General features: G+C 41.7%; 1 protein-coding gene across 1 annotated transcript in view; it reads left to right on the plus strand.

The window, feature by feature from the left end:
• Positions 1–22,177, plus strand: part of LOC113079802 (tumor necrosis factor receptor superfamily member 14-like) — a 40,789-nt gene extending 18,612 nt beyond the window's left edge. Inside the window, exons 2-7 of the mRNA XM_026252026.1 lie at positions 6,861–6,907; positions 12,125–12,309; positions 20,979–21,104; positions 21,211–21,363; positions 21,680–21,761; positions 21,893–22,177. Of these exons, the coding sequence (XP_026107811.1) occupies positions 12,183–12,309; positions 20,979–21,104; positions 21,211–21,363; positions 21,680–21,761; positions 21,893–22,121 (717 nt within the window). The 5' untranslated portion in view covers positions 6,861–6,907; positions 12,125–12,182 and the 3' untranslated portion in view covers positions 22,122–22,177. The remainder of the gene's footprint in view (positions 1–6,860; positions 6,908–12,124; positions 12,310–20,978; positions 21,105–21,210; positions 21,364–21,679; positions 21,762–21,892) is intronic.
• The last annotated feature ends 1,849 nt before the right edge of the window (positions 22,178–24,026 follow it).

Here is a 24,026-nt window from a genome sequence, read left to right on the forward strand (position 1 = left end):
AAAATGTTAAACCCACATATTTCACAAGACTTCATCACATATAATGAATGGTTATGCTCTTATTATTCTTGACGTTTCATCTGAACACCAGTTTTTCTGAAATGTATTCTGTTAGATCAGTTTTGAGATGATGGTGTATTTTTGTCTTATTATCTGTTAATTGATTTAGATGATTAGTGTTGATTTAGATTAGTTTTATTTTGGAGTCACGCATTAAAGTCAGACGAGGTAAGATTTCCTCATCAAGAGATTTATGTGAAGAGAGCTTTGTCATTGATTTTAAGAAGTGTGTGAGATCACGATTAACTAAGATGAGTCACAGTCATTTAATGATTATAAGAAAGTTTGCAAATTTGATTTTGGTTTTATGCAGTAGTTTAATAAAAAGTTCATATTAAGTGACTTTCATGTTTGGACCACAAAATTTTGCTGTCTTTAGCTCAACATTTCTAACAAATTCACAGCTGATCATCTCAGAGCAAACACAGCAGTGTTTCATTTCTGAATGATTGAGCATTCATTGTTGCCAGATTGGATTTAAAGATCTCCAGCCCAACTACAGCATAAAACCTGCCCATTTAAAATAAATATCTTCCCATAATGCATATTAAAAAACAAAACAACTATATATATATATATATATATATATATATATATGCACACACCCACATATATATCTAAATATAATTCCTCTTTTAGGTGGCTCTTATTGGGGGAGGGGGATTTTTGTTTTGTTTTTTGAGGGGGAGTTAGGGTATTTTTTAGACATATTTTTAAACTTCAATCACCCTCTTGGTTTTGTCACCCAGTGTATGTTTTTTTTCCATTTATAATGTTGATTCGTATTTATATTCTGTGAAAGATACTTAAAAAGAACTGTGATTTCAAACTCCTGAATTGATAAGCAATGACACAAATAAATAAAATAACCGTTTCAGGTGGGTTAACCAGTAATATTCAGGTACAGAAATACCACAGAAACTGAATGATCTATTTAACTTTAAATTAACATTGGTTGGTCTTCAATGTATAAATAAACATTAATGACAGACATCAGTCGGTTTATATAAGTTGCTGTCTCTCATGCACAATTCTAACTATTAAGTTTTGTTTCTTAACTGTTTATATTCACCTAACCTATAACCGACAATGTTTAGAAATAATTTTGTAGCATTTGGATGTTTTTGCACAATAAAACACAACTTCATTTTCCATTCCTCATCTGTTCTTTTCCTTGCGTTGCTCTCTGCACCCGGCTAAGAGCTTGTGCAGCGCTGTTTAAAATCTACATCATGTTGACGTCACAATGTGTGATGTAGCAAAGGATGAAAGTACATCGATGACGCGTCGGTGTCTTAAATTATTAATGAGACTGCGTGTTCTTATCCTACGAGAAGACACTGTTGAGCTGAGCTGCAGACCACACCTTTTCTGCCTGGGTGGTTTTGGTGCTGGGTGTGGCACCCTGCCGCAGATAGTTAATTAGTCACCAGGTGGGAAGGATCTAGTGATTTTAAGGGAATCAGAGTCACTCACAGGATGGAAATTAGGTTGGCAAGATGTGTGGAGAAACTGGGCCTGAAAAGTGATACTGAAGGACTAAAGCTTGTTTCTACAAGGAAGGAGTCGGTGAGCATTCGTTTGTGCAGTGTGGTGAATTTTAACATTTAAGTAAATCATGTAATTATCCTTAAGGAAAAATGTATGTATAAATGTTATGAAATCATGTTTGGATTGTAAGCTAAAGTGTTATACATTTAACATTTATGAAGGTAGTTAAAAGAAATGTGTTAAGATTAAGGAAGCTGGAAGTGAGAAATTGTGGTTTTATAGATTAAAGCTGTTAGAGTTTAAGGGTAGAATTATTTGAGTAGTGCTTTAAAAGTGTCTTCAATTTATTTGGGTGCTCTAGATATGGGGTTTTTCTTTCAATTTATTTTCAAGACTAATTTGTGTTTAAATTTTAAGTATTTGATCCTGGGTTTTGATGCTTTATTATGGTTACTTGGGCTTATTGTATATTTTCTTGATTTACTTGTATTTGTGTTTAAGGTTTTTTTTACCTGCTTTTGGCCATGGCAACTTTCAAATAAAAGAAAGAAAAGAAAGAATTGATTCCTGGTCATTGAGTAAAATCCAGTCCAAACCTTCAAGAGCAAGCATACCCTTTCAAGTCGGGGAAACTGCAGGGTTGAACTTCACTAGAGTGAGGGCACTTGACAGACACCTCTCTTAATTATTCACAGCAGCATGTGTTGATTTATGACAGACGCTTCAGACTGATGACATCGAGCACATTAACTGAGAGAAGCATTCATGGATTCATTTTGCTTTAAAATAAGAGTGCGGCACAAGCGTGATCCATTCCCTTAGTGAGTGTAACCGTTTTTACACCTCTGTGACACTGTGAAAATGCTTAGCCTATATAAACACCACAGATAAAGTTCCCAGGGATGCAACCGCACGTTTATGTAGATGTTTTCCAAGTGCAAATGTCTGTGTATTTATTTGTGTTTTTAAGTTGATGGGAGTGAAATGAAAATGTTTCTGATCCCAAAGCTGTGTGTAGCTTTCAGATCCAAGGTGTTTTTACACAATTCTACATGCAAGAGAAAGAAAAAGCTAATATAATTTTCTGAGGTCTAGTTTTAGTTTGTCAATTAGAAGAACAAAGTTCATTTAGCAGAAACTACAGAAAATAAAAGCAGATCAGAGAGTTGTTCCAGTACTGTGGGGGAAGTGAAATATGTTTTGTTGAAAGTAGAGGAGTTTCTTATTTTGTGTTCTTGTTGATCGCATTGCAAAACTTTTTTTTTACCAGTGATGCACGATTAGAGACTGTAGTGTTTCGAAGGTTATGGCTATAAACCGCTTCTGCTTATTCTTATCTTTTATCAATATTTATTATAAGCAAGCAACACCAGACTTTAACACCAAATGACATTTACTGTGAAAGTGAAAGTGACATTTGTCAAGTATGGTAACTCTGCATTTAAACCATCCAAGTGCGCACACACCGCAGTGAACACACACACACACTGTGAACACACAGAGCAGTGAGAAGTAAACACAGACAGACCCGGAGCAGTGAGAGACAGCAGGGGAGACTGGACTGATTTTCTACTGTTTGGAGTTAATCATCTCACTCAGATAAGAGCTACATTTATCACTAGATATTAGATGATTATGGTCCCTGGAGCACAGGTTTAATCAGCTGGGATTTTTAAAATGCACATTTAAGAGAAACTGTTTTTAAACTCTCTAACATGACTTTCAGTCCACAAGTCTGGCCAGTAGTTCTCATCTCTCTCATCATCTGAAACAAGGAGATATTTAACATTGTATTCAGTTTACTGCTGTACACACACAGACACACACACATTATTCTGCTTCATTATTCTATTCATTATTCATTATTCTATTATTCTGCTTGATTTTCACCCATCCTTGTCAGTGTGTTCTGTGACCTTTTGGCGTTTGGCTTCGGTTCTGTCCTGTTCTGGTCAGTTCGCTTGTTGGTTTGTCTGCCCAGTTAGTGTAACCTGTGCTTTGCCCTCAGAGGACTTCGGACCGCTCTTCTGGTTTTCGACCTGGACTGTTTTTGACTCTGGTACTGCCCGCCGTTCTCAGCCCTGTCTGCACCTCGCTTGACCCCTTGTCTGCCCGACTATTCTCCTGCCTGCCTTTCAGGTGAGAAGAAAAAATGATGTACTGTTTTACTTGCGTCCACCACTAGTTGTCAATGCAACCTACAAATGAGAGACCGTTTACTTTGCTTTCGTGAAAAAAATCCTGTTTGATTTGAGTGACAAGTGTTCATTGAATCGATTGTAAAATTGATTTTGCATGTCTAAATAAGTTTTATAAGGCATATAACACCAAATATAGGTCAATCCATGGACAACAGGCAGGACGAATGTACAGACCAATATTTCTGATGATTTATTGGCGTGAAATTACGTGCACAATGACAAGCAGGAGTGCAACATTTTCAAAAAACAATAAGCAGAGTGGACTGCCATAATGCAAAACATTTACTGAAGCTTCAACATGGCTGTGTTTACGATTAGAAATGTCAACAACAACAAAAAATCACATAGGCGATTCTAGGGCTGTCAAAATATTTGTCGAATTTAAAATAAAAATCCACATTCGAATGCAAAAACTCTGCATTCAAATTTTAGGTGTGCATTGAGGAAGCTGCTTTATGAGCCCCGGTACTTCACAGTCCGTGTTCCATTCCATCTCGCCACATGCACAGCTGTGTCTACACAACTCTCAAAGGTGGACCAGCTCGACACACAGTATCTGCTTTCTCATCTTTCACCTCGAGTAGGCGCACCGGCCGAAGTATACTTGATCTTTATCAGTGGCGCACAAGATGCGATGACGATGTATGTGGCATTGCATTATAAGGTTATGTTAGCTTATCCAGTTGAAGCCATTACAAAAAAAAAAAAAAGAGAACATTAATGTGGAGAAGATCTTGTTTACATTAAAACTGAAACCAAGCCATTCACACAGAACGCATATTTCGCGCATTTTCTAGAAGGACACCGTTGGACTCGCATCTTGCTCAAGAGAGCCGCGTGTTTAGAAAAACATGTAAAATTAATGTATTTAATTTCATTTTCTAAAAATATCTTGAGACTTTATGTTGGGTTTAATAATAATAATAATTCTTTACATTTATATAGCGCTTTTCTAGACACTCAAAGCGCTTACATAGACAGGGGGTATCTCCTCATCCACCACCAGTGTGCAGCATCCACCTGGATGATGCGACGGCAGCCATATTGCGCCAGAACGCCCACCACACACCAGCTTACTGATGGAGAGGAGACGGAGTGATGAAGCCATTCAGCAGATATGGGGATTGTTAGGAGGCCATGATGGTCAGAGACCAATGGGCGAATTTAGCCAGGATGCCGAGGTCACACCTCTACTCTTTCCGAAAGACATCCTGGGATTTTTAATGACCACAGAGAGTCAGGACCTCGGTTTAACGTCTCATCCGAAGGACGGTGCTTGTTGACAGTATAGTGTCCCCATCACTACACTGGGGCACTAGGACCCACACAGACCACAGGGTGAGCACCCCCTGCTGGCCTCACTAGCACCTCTTCCAGCAGCAACCTAGTTTTCTCAGGAGGTCTCCCATCCAGGTACTGACCAGGCTCAGCCCTGCTTAGCTTCAGTGGGCAACCGGTCTTGTGCTCCAGGGTGATATGGCTGCCGGCGAAACACCCGCGTGCACTGATCCCCCAGTTATTCCCCGGGTGCTGGATATATAGCTGCCCACACTACTCCAGGTGTGTGTTCACTTCTCACTGCTGTGTGTGTGTGCACTTGGATGGGTTAAATGCAGAGCACCAATTCAGAGTATGGGCTACCATACTTGGCAAATGTCACAACTTGACTTAATTTCTGCTGTTCAGCACCATCTTCTGTCAGAGAGTGAAAGTGTGCTTGGCTTTCATTCAGAGCATCTCTCATGTTCTCTACCATGCGCTTCTCATAGGGATGGGCGATATATCGCATGCGATTGTCAGTAAAGCCGATTCCCTGATTACGCTAAATTGCCATCACTTGCTTTCAAATGAAGTGGCATTTAATAGACAGAGCCGTAGATCACTGACAAGCTATGCAACATCATGTTCATTATCAAAGGCGATTCATCTGCAATAATGAACGCAATATTGCGTAGATTGTCAGTGATCTACGGCTCTGTCTATTAAATGCCGCTTCTTTTGAATATCGCCATCCCTAGCTTCTCATCTGTGCTTGTTTACATCAAGAGTCCACATCTTTTGACCAGTTGATGGGAAAAGTATTCTTAAAATGCATTCACAATTCTGTATAATTTGTAATAAATAATTATCTGTATATTGAAGAGCCCATGATAACAATATCGTGCATGTTCATTATCGTGATATATCACAGTACTGAATACCAGCACATTTCTAGTTATGATAGCATCGGCTCATTTTCTGTAGTTTCTGTAATGTTCATGTCATCTCCTGCTGCTTCAGTAGGCACATTTCCATTGTGTTAAACTTTGGCAATATTTTGTAAATGTTGATAAAGCATTGCAATATGATACTATTTACATTAACTGATGTTGTGCAATTTAAACGTAATTTTTCCTTTTGTGATAAGACATGCCAACGGATTTTGTTGGGATTTTGGCTACAGTAGCCATTATATTTCATCAAAGGAGGGTTATGTGTATATCTTTACAGATGCAGTGTGGAGAGCAGCGAAGCGGGGATAAACACAAGCATTGACTAGAGTGGCCATGATTACCATGAACTAATTCCCCTGTTCTTTCATTTACTTTCACTTGTATTCATTTAGCTGGGGCTTTTATTCAAAGTGACTCTCAAAAGATGAATACCAAAAGAACAAAATGACAGCTTATCGTTCATATGATTAGCTGTATGTTAATTCCCTGACAATTACATCTGATGTTGTCATTATCACGTGTAGTCATGTGTAAACTTCCTCGTGTTTTTTGTTTCCCTGTTGTAAAATGATAAAGCAATTATAACAGAAACCATTTACATAAAAGTCCAGATTCTTGTTTAAATTGCAGGGTGAGGTGGAAGGTAAAAAAATACTTGTTAAACTAAATTCGATACTCAGCAAGAGTTTGTAGTTATACTCTTACAGCAGTTATACTCAGAAATATAAACAGAAATCAGTAAGAAATGTCTTTACTTCAGGTTTCAGTATTCTGACTGACTAAAACACAGATAAACATGATGCAGCATGAAGTGTAAATGTTGAACAGTTTGTGTTTTTATAGTTATTTGTGATTTAAACATTATTCACTCACCCTCTTTTCTGTTTGGTTCTAGATCTGGGAGTTTTACCTGCAAACCCATGTGAGATTGCTGAATGACTGGTATTTATATAAACATCCCCTTTGTATTTATCTCACTTATAATTAACTAGATTATATCTGAACTATATTTAGAGTAGTTTAGTCTTGTGATCAAATCTAGGGAATGGAGTTATGCAGCATCTTCAAATGTTAATTAAAAATTAATGCTTTAACTTTCTTTCCTAAATATGTTATATAATATGAAATATATTCATTTTGTAAATTGACATTCCTCTTGTCTTAAGGAGTTGAGTCACCTGCTGCTGCATTAACTCTTTCCCCGCCAAACACGGAATTTTCTGGGTTTTTGAAAAAAAAACAAAAAAATGGGTGTTCTACGGTAAGGAAGACCCATGCGCATGCTCTGAAAGAGTACGGAACTTTTTTCTCAAACATGAATGGAGTAGCGAGAATGTAGGTCAAAATATCTGACGGAAAAATGAAGAGGTATACGGCTGATCAAGTACTGGAGGTGTTGATGGACTTGGAGTCCAAACAATCCTTATTTGATCATTCTGAAACTGATCAGTACGAAGTTGTGAGACAAAAATGCGGCTAAGTCCAAAAGTGTGGCGCTCCTGCATCGGTTCCAAAAACATATGATATAAATTCTACCATTTATCAACCGTTTATTTGTACTGGTACTGTCTTCCTTTCATCTGAGTCAGAGGAACAACAGTTAAACGGTTAGTTCGCCCAATTTGCAAAATTATGTCATTAATAACTCACCCTCATGTTGTTCCAAACCCGTAAGACAGGTTTGGAACACAGTTTAAGATATTTTAGATTTAGTCCGAGAGCTCTGTCCCTTCATTGAAGCTGTGTGTACGGTCTACTGTCCATGTCCAGAAAGGTAAGAAAAACATCATCAAAGTAGTCCATGTGACATCAGAGGGTCAGTTAGAATATTTTGAAGCATCGAAAATGCATTTTGGTCCAAAAATAACAAAAACTACGACTTTATTCAGCATTGTCTTAACTTCCGTGTCTGTTGTGAGAGAGTTCAAAACAAAGCAGTTTGTGATATCCGGTTCACGAATGAATCATTCGATGTAACCAATCTTTTTGAACCAGTTCACCAAATCGAACTGAATAGTTTTAAACAGTTTGTGTCTCCAATATGCATTAATCCACAAATTACTTAAGCTGTTAATTTGTTTAATGTTGCTGACACTCCCTCTGAGTTAAAACAAACCAATATCCCGGAGTAATTCATTTACTCAAACAGTACACTGACTGAACTGTTGTGAAGCGCGAACTGAAGATTAACACCGAGCCGAGCCAGATTTTTGCCGAGCACAGTTTTTTCATGGGACAGGACGGGATTTCTTTTTTTGCGGGAGTGGGGAGGGACAGATTTGAAAATCCACTTTCATGTCACCCTCTAGTGAGAGAGATGCACATGTTGTCACAGAAAGTTCTAGTCATGGACGGGCAGAAGATAGATTGATCTGGACGAAGACAAAGTTCACTTGTGTGTCGAATAGTGGACAGTGACAGTTCAGACTGTGATACTACGGACAGTGAGTGGATGCATTCAAGGCCCAGATCTCATTCCTCATTCCCAGGTGGCAGAACGTGTAGAGGACAAGATAAGAAAATATATGAGAAAGTGTTCTATCTTTATGAACATGCACAATGTTGGAATATATATAAGTTTGTGAATGAAATGCCCCGGAGGGTGGATTTATTTGTTAGTGCAAGGTGCCTGGTGAAGTGAGTTGAGCCGCTTCCTGGTGGCTGGTGCTTCCCGTGTGCTCTTTGGTGCCAACCAAAGTGAAAGTCGGTGTCCTGACGAGCTCCAAAGTGGGTGGGCTGTCGGTCACTTGCTGCTTTCTGCTGAGAACTGAGAGAGGGATTAGACCAGCATTGCATTCGGTTCGAAACCGTCTTCTGAGTGCAGCGTGTGCTGCTTAAGAGTGCGCACGCTGATGGGGAGCAGCTGTGACCGATCAGCCGGCGGTGAGGACTGTTCAAAACTAACCCTACAAATACGGTTTCTTGCCGTGCTTCGACATTGCTTTTTTCGAGATTCATGCGGAACCCAAGCTCTTGTACATGGTTGATAACAGCCTCTGTATCTCTTAGAACCTTGTGACGGCTTGGTGCACAGATTAGCCAGTCGTCCAGGTATGGGAGGATCTTTATACCCACTGCCTGAAGAGGGTAAAGAGCGGCTGACACCACCCTGGTAAATACACGGGGAGAGAGGGAAAGGCCAAAGGGAAAGACCTCGAATTGATATGCTTGGCCTTGAAAAGCAAAGCGAAGGAACTTCCTGTGATCTGGATGAATGGGCACATGAAAGTATGCATCTTTGAGGTCTAGCGTTGTAAACCACTCCTTTGGCTCTATAACCTCCAAGATTTGGGCGGTGGCCAGCATCTTGAATGGCAACACTTTTATGTATGCATTCAGACGTCTTAGGTCTAAGATGGGTCGGAGACCACCATCTTTTTTGGGCACAAGGAAATAGTTTGAATAAAACCCAGTGTGCTGTTCGTAGGGTTGTAGCTGAGTAATTGCCTTCTTCCTAAGAAGGGTTGTTATTTATTTGGATAAAATTTCTGCCTGGACTGCGTCTTTGACCACAGTTAAGTGAATCCCTGAAAACGAAGGAGGTCGTTGCCGGAACTAGATTCTGTATCCGCTTTTTATCATAGTGATTACCCAACGATCTGAGATTTTCCTCTCCCATCTGTCCAGGCATAGCTGGGAGCAGATTCCGGCAGCTCTTCCAGGACTGCTATGCAGTTCCCCCGTAGGGGCCTGAGCCCCTGGGGTTTCGCTTCTTTTGTGGTGCATCTCTAACTGATGTACGAGACCGAGCCATTTGTGAATGCTGTGGGGCTTGTCTGGCACTTTGGCTGCTATCAAACCTTTGAGAATGGGTATTTTGTCTTCTGTTGAACTCCCATGTTCCTGGCCGACTAAAATGGGGATGATGAGGGGGCTGAAAGCCTCGATATGACTGTGTAGCTGCCTTAGTGGGACCAAATGTGCGTTGCACTGATTCTCTTCTCTTCCGTGCTTGCTCAGTTTTATCAAGTGTCGTCTGAGAGTCTGGGTGGAACACACGGCCTGGTGTGACGGGCATGTAGGTCAGTTCCTTCCTGATAGTATCAATTAGGGAAGTCTGTGCTAACCAAATCTACCTACGAGAAAGGATTGCAGATGACATAGAAGCCCCAATGTCTCTAGTGAGCTGGGCGTGCGTAACCAGGGCTGCATCGACCAAACCCATAATGTCCCGATCCTCCGGATTTATAAGTTTCCATAAAGAAGCGAGAATTATGGCTAAGGTATTACCAGATCGGGCTGCACGTGTGGCTGAGTTGTAGGTTCGACACACTAGGTTATCGGTCTTCTCACACTCTTTCCGGGGACAGCATGGGTCATCAGTCACCCGATCTAGACCCAAGGATGTTAAAGATGTTAAAGATGCCATTTCACGCTCCACCGCTGGCATACCGCCCATGCCGGTTTGTTTTATTCTTATTATTTTTCTTCATTATTATTTTAATTTATTTTATGTAAAGCACTTTGAATTACCATTGTGTACAAAATGTGCTATATAAATAAACTTGCCTTGCCTATATGTGCCCTATTAAACTGACAAGACTTAAAAACACATGCAAATGATAAACTTTCACTTTGCGATGGTTGAGCTGTGCAATTAATCCATGAATCGCATTTGTCAAGGGCCGGGGAGCAGCTGGCCCGTACAGTTAATGGATAACGGATCAACTACGACAGCCTACATCGCACATCCTGCGATGTGACTATCGTGGATTTGTATGTTGCGAAATCGATGCTTAAACGACACTTCGTGCAGCCCATTTTTCTACACTTCAATGATAATACAACTAGGCCAGGCAATTGTACTGACAGGCTATACAAAATCCGCCCCGTCTTGGATCACCCTTGTGTCCAAATTCCACTAAATGTATCAGAGCCTACTTGATGTGAAAACCCATGTATGTGGTACAATTAGAAAAAACAGAGGTGAACCGCCAGTCATTCAAGATGTCAGAAATGCTGACCTTAGGATTGGGGAAACAATCATGCCTCACAACAAAAATGTGATGGTCTTGGCATGGAGAGACAAACAAAGAGTGAAAATGGTTACAACATTCCATCTGAATAACATGGAACATGTTGAGGTATGGCAGAGGCCACCTAGAAAAAGTTTCAAAGCAAAAACCAGCATGCATTGTGGAATACAATCATGAAATGAATGATGTTGACAAACTAGACTAAAACATGGTGTACCCTTTTATCAGGAAGTCACACAAGTGGACAAAGAAATCTGTCATGTATCTATTTCAGATCAGTTTTTTCAACACTTTTGTCATTTACAAAGCGAAAAGCCCACAGGGTAATTGTAACACTCTTCTCTCATTCATCCAGAGGGTTATAAAATCATGGACCAGCGAAATGTATGCTAGTGGTGGGGAGAAAAGTGCTACTGAAAACACTCCAAGAGCACCATACAACACTGACCCAAAAAACAGGCTGAATGTCAGTTTTGCTGTTCATGAACTTCTTCCAATCCTGCCCACTCCCAAAAATTAACACCCAACCAGAGGATGCAGAGTTTGTGTACATTAGGGGTTGCGGAAGGAGACCTTGTTCTACTGCAAAAGTTGTGGTGTCCCCTTACATCCTGGGAAATGTTACTCTGTGTACCACTCAAAAGCATATTACAGTGCCTAAATTTAATATATTTTAGATTTATTTATAATTGTTATTTATTTAATTAAGTTTTATATATGATGGAAATGAGATCTGAATGTATTCAGCTTGAAAAAGCACAAAATTATAAAACTGATAAAAATGCCTTTTTCTCAGTTTTTTGTCAATGTTGTGTTTTTGACAAAACCTATCTATGTTCAGGTGGCAATAAAAAAAATGAAGATAAAATTAAATTTTTTTTTTCTTGTTTTTGTTTTTTTGAAAGCAGAGCTAAGATCTTTATTTTGATGTGTAGCATGTACATATATTCATAGAATAAAATATTCTGTGGACCATTAAAATGTAGCGGAAATCATCAAAAACCCTGGCGGTGGCTGGCAACTTCTTAAAAAATGCTGGCGGGGAAAGAGTTAATGTATAAAATAATGAGACTATGTATAATTAGTGTTTAGTTTTGAGACTAATACATTTTAGTAAAATGAATTCAAAAGTGTCTGGCACAATTTATTTCTGTCTATTTTCTAACACAAATCTCTTTTTCAGGTCCATGAAACACAAAGCACAAAATGACCACATCTGCAGATGATTTTAGTTCCCAGAGATGTGTATATTCTGTTATCTTTTAAAACTGCTTCTTCTCCTCTCCGTGAACATTGTGCTTTGTATGGCAGCTTGTAATAATGCAGAATATGAAATTAATGGAGAGTGTTGCCCAATGTGTGATCCAGGTATGTCCAGGATAAGATTTATCTACACTTATACCCTTAATAGATGAATGAGTGAGTGACATGACTTACAGCCAAGTATGGTGACCCATACTCAAAATTCGTGCTCTGCATTTAACCCATCCAGAGTGCACACGCACAGCAGTGAACACACACGTTTGTTTTTGTGAAAAGTGGGGACATCCCATAGGCGTAATGGTTTTTATAATGCAGAAACTGCCTTGCTCAAGAGAACTGTACATGCACTCACCCCACCTACAATTCATGCCGGCCCGAGACTCGAACTCACAATCTTTCAATTGCCAGTCGGACTCTCTAACCATTAGGCCACGACTTCCCTTGTCAGATGAACTCAGATACTTAAAGAGTCATATGATACTTTTTCATTGTAGACTTTAGAATGTATCACTCATTATTACTGATGAACAACTGTAATATGCTCATACAATAAACTTCTTTGTTTGGACTGATGTGGCCAGGACCTTATTAAAAGTACACCTCCACAATCTGGTATTTCCCTGTGGTACATTCCCTTCATCTTAATATAAAAATAATATATAGAAGCATATCGCCCCCCTAAAAATGGCTTAGCGATACCCATGATAACATTTTTGTCACACTTTCCGTGTATGTACAGTATTGTTCAAAATAATAGCAGTACAATGTGACTAACCAGAATAATCAAGGTTTTTCGTATATTTTTTATTGCTACGTGGCAAACAAGTTACCAGTAGGTTCAGTAGATTCTCAGAAAACAAATGAGACCCAGCATTCATGATATGCACGCTCTTAAGGCTGTGCAATTGGGCAATTAGTTGAATTAGTTGAAAGGGGTGTGTTCAAAAAAATAGCAGTGTGGCATTCAATCACTGAGGTCATCAATTTTGTGAAGAAACAGGTGTGAATCAGGTGGCCCCTATTTAAGGATGAAGCCAACACTTGTTGAACATGCATTTGAAAGCTGAGGAAAATGGGTCGTTCAAGACATTGTTCAGAAGAACAGCGTACTTTGATTAAAAAGTTGATTAGAGAGGGGAAAACCTATAAAGAGGTGCAAAAAATGATAGGCTGTTCAGCTAAAATGATCTCCAATGCCTTAAAATGGAGAGCAAAACCAGAGAGACGTGGAAGAAAACGGAAGACAACCATCAAAATGGATAGAAGAATAACCAGAATGGCAAAGGCTCAGCCAATGATCACCTCCAGGATGATCAAAGACAGTCTGGAGTTACCTGTAAGTACTGTGACAGTTAGAAGACGTCTGTGTGAAGCTAATCTATTTTCAAGAATCCCCCGCAAAGTCCCTCTGTTAAAAAAAAGGCATGTGCAGAAGAGGTTACAACTTGCCAAAGAACACATCAACTGGCCTAAAGAGAAATGGAGGAACATTTTGTGGACTGATGAGAGTAAAATTGTTCTTTTTGGGTCCAAGGGCCACAGGCAGTTTGTGAGACGACCCCGAAACTCTGAATTCAAGCCACAGTACACAGTGAAGACAGTGAAGCATGGAGGTGCAAGCATCATGATATGGGCATGTTTCTCCTACTATGGTGTTGGGCCTATTTATCGCATACCAGGGATCATGGATCAGTTTGCATATGTTAAAATACTTGAAGAGGTCATGTTGCCCTATGCTGAAGAGGACATGCCCTTGAAATGGTTGTTTCAACAAGACAATGACCCAAAACACACTAGTAACGGGCAAAGTCTTGGTTCCAAACCAACAAAATTAATGTTATGGAGTGGCCAGCCCAATCTCCAGACCTTAATCCAATTGAGAACTTGTGGGGTGATATCAAAAATGCTGTTTCTGAAGCAAAACCAAGAAATGTGAATGAATTGTGGAATGTTGTTAAAGAATCATGGAGTGGAATAACAGCTGAGAGGTGCCACAAGTTGGTTGACTCCATGCCACACAGATGTCAAGCAGTTTTAAAAAACTGTGGTCATACAACTAAATATTAGTTTAGTGATTCACAGGATTGCTAAATCCCAGAAAAAAAAAATGTTTGTACAAAATAGTTTTGAGTTTGTACAGTCAAAGGTAGACACTGCTATTTTTTTGAACACACCCCTTTCAACTAATTGCCCAATTGCACAGCCTTAAGAGCGTGCATATCATGAATGCTGGGTCTCGTTTGTTTTCTGACAATCTACTGAACCTACTGGTAACTTATTTGCCACGTAGCAATAAAAAATATACTAAAAACCTTGATTATTCTGGTTAGTCACATTGTACTGCTATTATTTTGAACAATACTGTATACGCCACCCGAGCACCGGACACCAAGATCCCTTGCACTCAGCCGGCCGGCAAACAGGATCACGTGGCACCGAGGACGAGCACTGGACACTACAGGATTCAGCACTACACAGAGCACCTTTCAATAAAACACCCTCCGGGGCTTCACTTTTGCACCAAACCCTGTCGTGTGATTCTTCAGCCCGTGACACTGGTGGAGAATGCGGGCAGATTACCGAAGAATCACCGACTCCGCTGACTGTACTGGTTCACCAAGTTGTCCCCCCCCCCCCTTGCTATCTCGTCAGGCGGTGACTCCCTCCCCAGCTATGGAAGAGCTTCTCAAGCACCTGACGGAAATAAGCATTCGCCAGCAGCAGATCGTCAAGCACATGGCCACTCGCCAAAGCGAAACGGAGCGTGAAGTCGCCAGTCTCTGCTTCACAGCCGCTAAGCAAGCCCCGCTGTCGGACCCGCGCACTCAAGCCACCCAGCTCCTACCGAAGATGACCGTCCACGACGACATAGAGCATTATTTGGGCATGTTTGAATCCATCGCCGCACGAGAGGACTGGCCCCGTGAAGAATGGGCGCGGATACTGGCACCGTTGCTGACCGGGGAACCCCAACAGGCCTACTTTTCCATGCCAGCCCACCAAAAGGAATCCTATGATGAACTACGGAAGGAAATTCTGGCGCGTGTGAGTTTGTCCCCCATCACCGCGGCCCAATTGTTCCAAGCCTGGGAGTATAATAGTCGGTTGCCAGCCCGCGCCCAAGCTGCCGAACTCAACCACCTTGCCCATCACTGGTTGCTCGCCGGGAGCCTCAGCGCCGCCCAAGTGGCCGAATGTGTCGTCGTGGACCGGTATTTGTGCGCCCTGCCACGGCCCCTTCGGCAGGCGACCAGAATGAGGAATCCACGCACCGTGGGAGAGCTCGTCGAGGCCGTGGAGCTAGCGGAGATGACAATGCGACAAGAGGCTGGGGAGCGAGCACCACCATTTCCCCGGAGGGTGTACCAGGAGCGACGCACTCCAGAGGGCACCCAGCACACAGTCAGCAGGTCGGCGGTTCCCGGCATGCAGGATGCAGTCCATTTGGAGCCACCGCAAGGGGCACCCCAGACCGAGGTTACCATTAACGGCCGACCTTATACAGCCCTGTTGGACTCTGGAAGTGCGGTGAGCCTGGTCCAGTCCTCCCTGTTTCCCCCACGGACGGGAACCAAAGCGCGCCTCTCCATTACCTGCGTCCATGGGGACACCCAGAACGTGCCCACCCGACGAGTAACACTCTACACGAGGACTTGGAAGTGGGCGTAGTCAGGGACCTGCCCGTGCCCGTCCTGTTGGGGAGAGACTGGCCACGCTTCGAGATGGTGAGTCCCCCCCCCCCAAAAGTGCTAACCTTTTCTATGATGTGTTCCAGCAGGTACGGGGTGGGGGAAGTTTTATGAAGGAGCAGCTCGGGGACGACCGGCTGAAGCACTGCTGGAAGCAGGTGAGAGTGGTTGAGGGAAAGGAGGTCCAACCACCACCACACCCAACCCCACACTTTGTGGTTCAGAACGGCCTGCTGTACTGTGTCGCACAGCGGAGAGGGGAGGAGGTCAAGCTGTTGGTAGTCCCATGCACGAAGACACAGACGATCATCGAGCTCGCCCATTCCCATCCTATGGCGGGCCACCTGGGGGCGCAAAACACCACTCACCGAGTCCGGGACCGGTTCCATTGGCCCGGCATGGAGGCGGAGATCAAGCGGTTTTGTTAGGCGTGTCCGGACTGCCAACGGACGTCCCCCAAACTCCTCCCCCAGCTCTGCTAATCCCGCTGCCCATAATTGAGGTGCCCTTTGAGCGGATAGGAATGGACCTCGTAGGGCCGCTGCCGAAGTCCGCCCGGGGACATGAACAGATCCTCGTCATCGTGGATTATGCGACCCGGTACCCCGAAGCCATTCCACTGTGCAAAGCCACGTCCAAGGCCATCGCCCAGGAGCTCTTCCTGCTGTGCAGCCGGGTCGGCATACCCCGGGAGATACTGACCGACCAGGGCACCCCCTTCATGTCCCGGATGATGGCTGACCTCTGCCACCTCTTAAAAGTCAAGCAGCTTCGGACCACTGTGTACCACCCACTGACCGATGGGCTGGTCGAGAGGTTCAACCAAACCTTGAAACAGATGCTCCGCCGCGTGGCTGCGGACGACCGACGGGATTGGGATCAAATGCTGCCGTACGTCCTCTTCGGCATCTGGGAAGTCCCCCAGGCCTCCACTGGATTCACACCATTCGAGCTCCTGTTTGGGCGGCAGCCCCGTGGCCTGCTCGATGTCGCCCGAGAGGCCTGGGAGCAGCAGCCGACCGCCCATCGAACCACGATCGAGCATGTGAGGGAGAGGATCGACCGCGTCATGCCCCGCTTCCGGGAGCACTTCTTATATAAAAAGTGCATCATGATATATACATTTTTAGATATTTGAACTTTAAATAAGGCAAAAAAAATCTTAGCAATAAAAGCTATTTTTTGCAGCGTGAATGGATGAATGAGGTATTTAAACATGGCTTATGGTTTAAAAAGGGGGAGGAGACTGAAACTCTTGGTTTACAGAAGAAAACCTGCTCCCAGGTTTAAATTACTATGGTAACTTACAGAGAGGTTTAGTTAGTTCTTTTATTTTATTGGAAACGAAAACACTGAGTTTCCCTTTTCTGGGGTTAACAAACAAAACCCACTTTCAGGAATACATCCCCCGCTCTGAGTGACTGTCATCAGTCCACAATTGTTTCACCACCGGAGCAGATGTAGACAAGAATAGGGGTGGGATAATACAGGTACCTCACGATTCAATTCTGTGGCGATATGTGGTCCACGATATGATAATATCACAATTCACGATATCTACGATATTGAATATATTGGAAGAAATTTCATCAGCGATATATCATGATATATTTGACTGAAAAGAAAAAGAAGGAATAAGGGAATAAGGAAATAGTATGCATTTATTAATGCCAACATTTCCAACATTGTGCAAAGAAATATGCATTTGCATAATAACTCACTGCCTCCTGGTCTTAAATGTAAACACTATACATCTAGACAGATAAAAGTGCTTGAACATTACAAAACAACATGAACATTAACGTGTAAACCATAATACTGAAACGTCAGTAGTAAGTTACTGTAAACAGTGGACACATCAAGGCATATTCTTCTTGAGGAACACTAACTGATCAGCATGCTCAGATGTAAGAGCACACCTCTGAGCAGAGATTATGTCACCGGTGGTAGAAAAGATTCTCTCTGATGGCACGCTAGTCCCTGGCACACACAGGTACCTCTGGGCCAGCTTGGAAAGGTGTGGGTACTTGCATGCCTCAGATTTCCACCAACCCAATGGCTCATCTGAGAGTGGTAGAGGTGAGGATTCTTGATATTGCTGAACCTCCTTTTTAGCCTTGGAGTTAGGTGATGATGGGGTCAGGTAAGATCTGGCATGCTGGAATGTTTGTCCAAGGAGGTTTGCAAGTGCGGATCTCCTTTTCTTTGGTGTGTGTGGTGGTCGGTCCTCATCACTGGTGTCATCAGCAGGACCACTCTCTTCAGTGTTTCCTCCCTCCTCTACTTTACCATCAGACTGCATTCCCACATCTGCCTTCCCCTATAAGACAAAAAAAAACATTTGGCACATCTTAATTGTTATTTTTGTTATTAGTGAAATAACATGTTCATCACAACAAGAAATCATCAGCCCCTAATCATTTTAAAATTTAACACATCTTTGCACATGGTTAGATGACATTTTTCTACCAGCAGTGCAAGAGTTGAAAGATTAAAAGGTACAAATACAATGAGAATTTCAATGACCTAAGTAACTGCTGTTCAGTTTTTACAAGTTGTAATTACCATCAGGGCAGCAGCCTTGGACACAACCATGGCATACGTCTCCTGCACTTCTGAAGGCGACAAGAAGAGCATCGACTTAAACCTGGGGTTTAAGCCGGAGGCAACGTAGAGGAAGTTTTTCTCCTCTGCAGACATGTAGCGCTTTGATAGGTCTCCATGGATGGCACACTTTATGTCCTTGACGAGAGGGGCATCCTCAATTGTGCTGAGTGTGTCGCTCAGAAGTTGGGCGTGAAGAGGAGCAATGATGGAAACAGTTAAACTTTTCTCCTCACACATGCTCTTTGTTGCTACCAGTATTGGATGGAGGGCTTTCACAACCTCTTCTGCATTCTTGATGTCTCCATCAGTCAGGGTAGAGATGTCAGTGGTATTCTTTCTGACCTTTAAAGAAGGAAGGAAAAGAACAGAATGAAATCAAAAGTTTAAACTTTATAAGGCACATATTCCTTATTAATCCAGACCAAGAAGTCAGGAAAAAGCACTTTACACTTAGGAACAAAATATATATCATGTTAACAATAATATTTTATAACACATTACAGTTATCATATGCAATTCAGTAACAAAACAATAAATGCCTTACCTCTGGAGATAAGAGGGCAGCAGTAACAGCTGGCTGTTGCTCAAGAAACCGGCTGATCATCTCATAGGCACTGTTCCATCGGACAACAACATCAGTTATCAGCTTGTGGTGCTGAAGGCCTAACATCTTCTGGTTCCTCTTCAGTGCCTCAGCTGCTGAGGTGCTCCTGTGGAAGAATGTGCAAATTCTCCTAATTCTCCCGAGCAGTCGAGCGACATTTGGCAGTTTGAGGGCACGCTGCACCGCGAGTTTCAAAACATGAGCGAAACAGCGAACGTTCGGATATCCAGCAATCTCAACAGCTACGGACATATTCGCTGTGTTGTCAGTCACCACTGCTGGCTCTTTCTCGGTGAGCTTCCACTCATCTACAGCCTTCTTACGCACCTCTGCCATGTGAGCGCCAGTATGACTGTCATTCATAGCCCGAGTCTGAAGGACTTAGCTTTGGGCATCCCAGTTGTCGTCTATGAAGTGGGCAGTAATAGTTACGAAGGACTCGGTGGCCCTTGACGTCCAACCATCACAGGTTAGTGCAACTCGTTTAGCAGACCGGAGCACACCCTCCACTTTGGCTCTGGTATCTGCATACAATGCAGGGATGACTTTGTCTGTAAAGTGCCGACGACTCGGTATCTCGTATCTCGGTTCCAGTGTTGTCAACATTCTGCAAAATCCATCATTCTCGACCACGCTGTAAGGGCAAAGGTCCTTGCAAATAAATTCGGGGATGGACTTGGTGATACTCTGTGCCCTCGGCGACCCAAAGGGGAGCTTTGCTTTGAACGCAGTAGTGATTGTCGGCTGACTTGGTTTGCCCTCATTATCACCTGAGAGTAGTTCACCGTAATAGCGAACGAGGTGCATTTGCAGATTCATAGTGTTGCTGTTATATTTTATCTTTGCAAAGCAGTTCTTGCAGATTGCATAGTCTTTATCCAGTGCCTTTCCGCCGACTGTCTCATAAAACCCGAAGTGTCTCCACACTTTAGAGTGGAAACTAGCGGGTGGGTCTTTGATTAGTTTTTTATTGTTTTCCGCCATTCTTCTCGCTTCTCTTTTTTCTGCAATTCTCTGTTGTTGTTAGTTAACTTGTTTTCTTCACCGGCCGCTGTTTGCGCCACTTTACCCCTATTTACTCGAACAGCGCCCCCCGCAAACAGAATGGTAGATATTGGGTAGTGACAGTGACACTGACAACGGGTAAATTGATCATTTTGTGTTGTAATAAAATATAGATATTAGGCGTTAGTGTATCGATTATTCATTGCGACAGAGAGCACAACAATATATTGCAATATCGATTTTTTTCCCACCCCTAGACAAGAATGACAGTTCTTGATGAAATAATGAACATAGCAGTCATCAATTACTGACATCTGAGCCACTGAAGATACAGTGGTTAAAAATTGTCTCTGAAGGGAATGCACCTCTGATCTACTAAATGCGTCTATATCGTGTGAATCATTGGTGATCCAGATTCACCTACAGTAGAATTGTGTACGTTTTTTTTATTTTTTTATAATAATGTGCAAATTAGCAAATTTTACAATGAATGCAGTTTTAAGTAAACAGTCCCTCAGAGAGCAGCTCTAAAGAAGGGGTGGAGTCAGCAGAGATCATTAACATTTAAAGGAGCATGCAACAAAACGGCTTGCTGAGAACAGCTGTTTTTGACAGGGTACAAAAGGTGTTGTTTTACACAACCAATGAGAAATTATAACCAAACTATGTTACAGACTTTTCATTGAGATCCTAAGGAATTATATCAACTTGCGGAAAATGGGCATTATATGACCCTATTAAATCTACACAGTTTATAGGAATATAATTACCTGCAATTCAACATGTACAGTTACAAATACATGTAAATTTTGTACATATGGCATGTTTAAATCAATAATAAATGTGCTGGTAATTTCTTTGTTGTCTAGGAAAGCGAGTTCATAAACACTGTGATGAGTTCACAAGCACGACATGTGATTCATGTCCCATCAGGACTTACACTCATATTCCTAATGGATTAACAGAATGTCTGCCCTGTTCTGTGTGTGATACGAGTGAGTAAAACTTTTTCATCATGGGTTCATGCTTTCAAATATATTGTATTTTTTTCCTTTTAGCTGTTTGACTCAATTGATTCATTAGTTTTCTTTCTTGTTGAAGGTAATGGGCTGACAGTAAAACAGGCATGTACATTAAAATCAGACACAGTGTGTGGACCTCTTCCTGGTTATTACTGTATTGACTCGCTCTATAACTGTAAAAGAGCCAAGAAACATTCATCCTGCTCACCTGGACAATACATCAACCAAACAGGTCAGTCTTTTAATATACATCTATACAAACTGAGAGGAATAACTCTCTATTAAATAACTCAATTATGGAAATATGTATGTTGTTACAAAGCAGCTTTACTATTTATTTCACCTAGAGAAAGTATTAAGTGATTCCTCGTGATAGACATTGCTTGCTTGTGTTTCCTTATATATGGACCTGAAAATATCTAGTAAATTGTTAGTTATGTGAAGATTAATTTAGTGTCAGATGCTCTACTGAATGCTGATGTGATCGTCTGTGAGACTGTGTTTATTGCTCATGTACTGATGCTGTGTGTTTAATTGTATTTGTATAGGAACAGAGTTCAGAGATACAGTGTGTGAGCACTGTCCTGCTGGTTCATATTCCAATGGTACATTCTGCATATTGCATACAGAGTAAGTATTAATATTTTAAAACACTGACACCTTCTTAAATTAAATGTTTTTTTTTTAATTGCTTCACTAGATGTTTTCCTCAAGAGATATTTTTTGTAGTTTATCTTGAGTTCTGTATCTCTCTCTAACAGCTGTGAATCTCTACACAAGACAACAATCAGAGAAGGAACAGATACGACTGATGCTGAGTGCAGTGATGGAGCATCTTTACTGACAGTGATTCTGAGTGTGTGTGGAGTGTGTTTACTGATATTTACTGTCATAGCTGTAATTTTTGTAAAGAAGAAAATAGCAAAAAAGCAAAATAATGGATCATATCAAGTTACTAATACTCAAGATACGAACCTGTCAACTTTTTGAATCATGTAATGTTTTTAAATAGTTTTTATATTAAAGTACCAGGTTTTTTCACTTCATTTACATCGATATCAATGAGCTTAATTGAGCTGAATGATGAAATCACTGAATTCAGTGATGAACTGCCTTTAACCTGTTAGCAAGCACCCCCCATTATGGGACTCACAGATGAAAGTGCTCTACCAAACTTATAATTGTAACAATTTCCTACTTTAGTGTGTTACAAACATAATTTTGGTGTCGTTGGAAAGAAGACCCTTTGGGCTTGACTTTTTATCAACCGGATTTGATAATGCTTACACAAATGTAGCAAATACAGTCTTTATAAGCTTTCCATTGAAAAACAGCGATCTGTCGTCGATGCTTGAGGCTTAGATCTTTATAATGATATATGGATTGTCAAGATTAAATTTGTCCCGTTTCATTTAATCTATTCATAAACACTGACACGTGCAAGTTGAAAGGCGTTCAGGACGCGGGCATCTTTGTGCAGGTTAACTGTCATTTTGCAGTATTGACACACTGTTTCCTAGGGCTGTAGTACTCGAGTCCAGTCTTGAGACATTTTTCTGTCGTCTCGGACTTGTCTCGGACTCGTTGAATGTGCACTCGGACTTGTCTCAGACTTGGCCACTGGACTCGCCAAGTCTTCTAGTTGGTCTCAACCGAGTCCAGCAAAAAAATAAAATAAAAAAATTCTCCTTCAAAACATAACCACATTTGCATGATGTCGCGACTGAAAACGTGTGGAAAACGCTAGGCGCGCCGCTCTCCTTATTTCCAAAGCACTCTGTAGCCTGCACTCTACGCTTGCGCTCCAGTGGCGTCTGCTGTTGCTGGGCAACCATGACCCGCTCTCCATGATGACGCATAAGTTTCAGCAAAGAATAAATGGATTTCCAGCACTAAACATCCCTTTCAATAGCTCTGCTAATAGATTCATTTAAAAAATGGCTTTCCTTGTACAGCTATGATCATCTGTTTCTCCATCTTAGCTTTCAGTATTGTTCCGGGAAAGGATGTGCATGACCAGCGGTGCACTTGCTGCGACCTTAAAAGTTTAGATGTTTCTAATTTAATTTTCTACCCGTTAGATTGCCTCGGCGCCGAGTAGTCTATGCAAGCACTAGTACAGTATGACAAAAATTTCACTTTATTTATGTGCGCATGCCCAGTAGAGCCAAACGGATCACTTCTAGCCTTGCTGTGCGCATGCGTCATATCCCGAACTTTGCGTGTGTCTGTGCACTGTGCCAAGGCATCAGTCATTTTTGACCACAGACATAATGTCAGCAAAAGCAGCATTATTAAGTAAATAAAATGAAAATAAAGTACATAAAAATAATTTGACCTTACAGCTCCAAACTCTGTTCTAGAGGGCCAGTGTCCTTTATAGTTTAGCTCCCAGGGTCGGACTGGGGGTAAAACCAGTGTTCATTACCAGGCCCCAGTGGAAGAGAGGGCCCTTGAAAAGTATGAATCTGAAATATATTTTATTTTACCTGGATATTTTATTTTATGCTTTTTGATCATTACAAATAATAATGTACAATTATTTTCTTAGAATAGGAGATATGCTGTCTCTCGCATCACATACATTATCAGTAGTTAAGTATGTGGTCTTGAAGAGGACCCTTTTTTCTCTCATTTGGACTCGGTCTTGACTCGGTCTCGACTAGTCCTGGACTTGACTTGACTTGGACTCGACAAAGCTGGACTTGACTACAGCTCTACTGTTTTCCTAATTAAAGGGTAACTAAACCCCTGGTCAGAGCCTGACTCCACCCACTGACAATATTTGAAAAATGCTGAAAAGTGTGCAGATCACAGCAGAGATAGAGGGGATGAACCGAGGTGAACCTGAGACCCGCAGTGACAGATTAACTGACAGCTGCTGTCAGAATCGCT

The sequence above is a fragment of the Carassius auratus genome, unplaced genomic scaffold (assembly GCF_003368295.1).
Source record: "Carassius auratus strain Wakin unplaced genomic scaffold, ASM336829v1 scaf_tig00029285, whole genome shotgun sequence".
Classification (NCBI taxonomy): domain Eukaryota; kingdom Metazoa; phylum Chordata; class Actinopteri; order Cypriniformes; family Cyprinidae; genus Carassius; species Carassius auratus.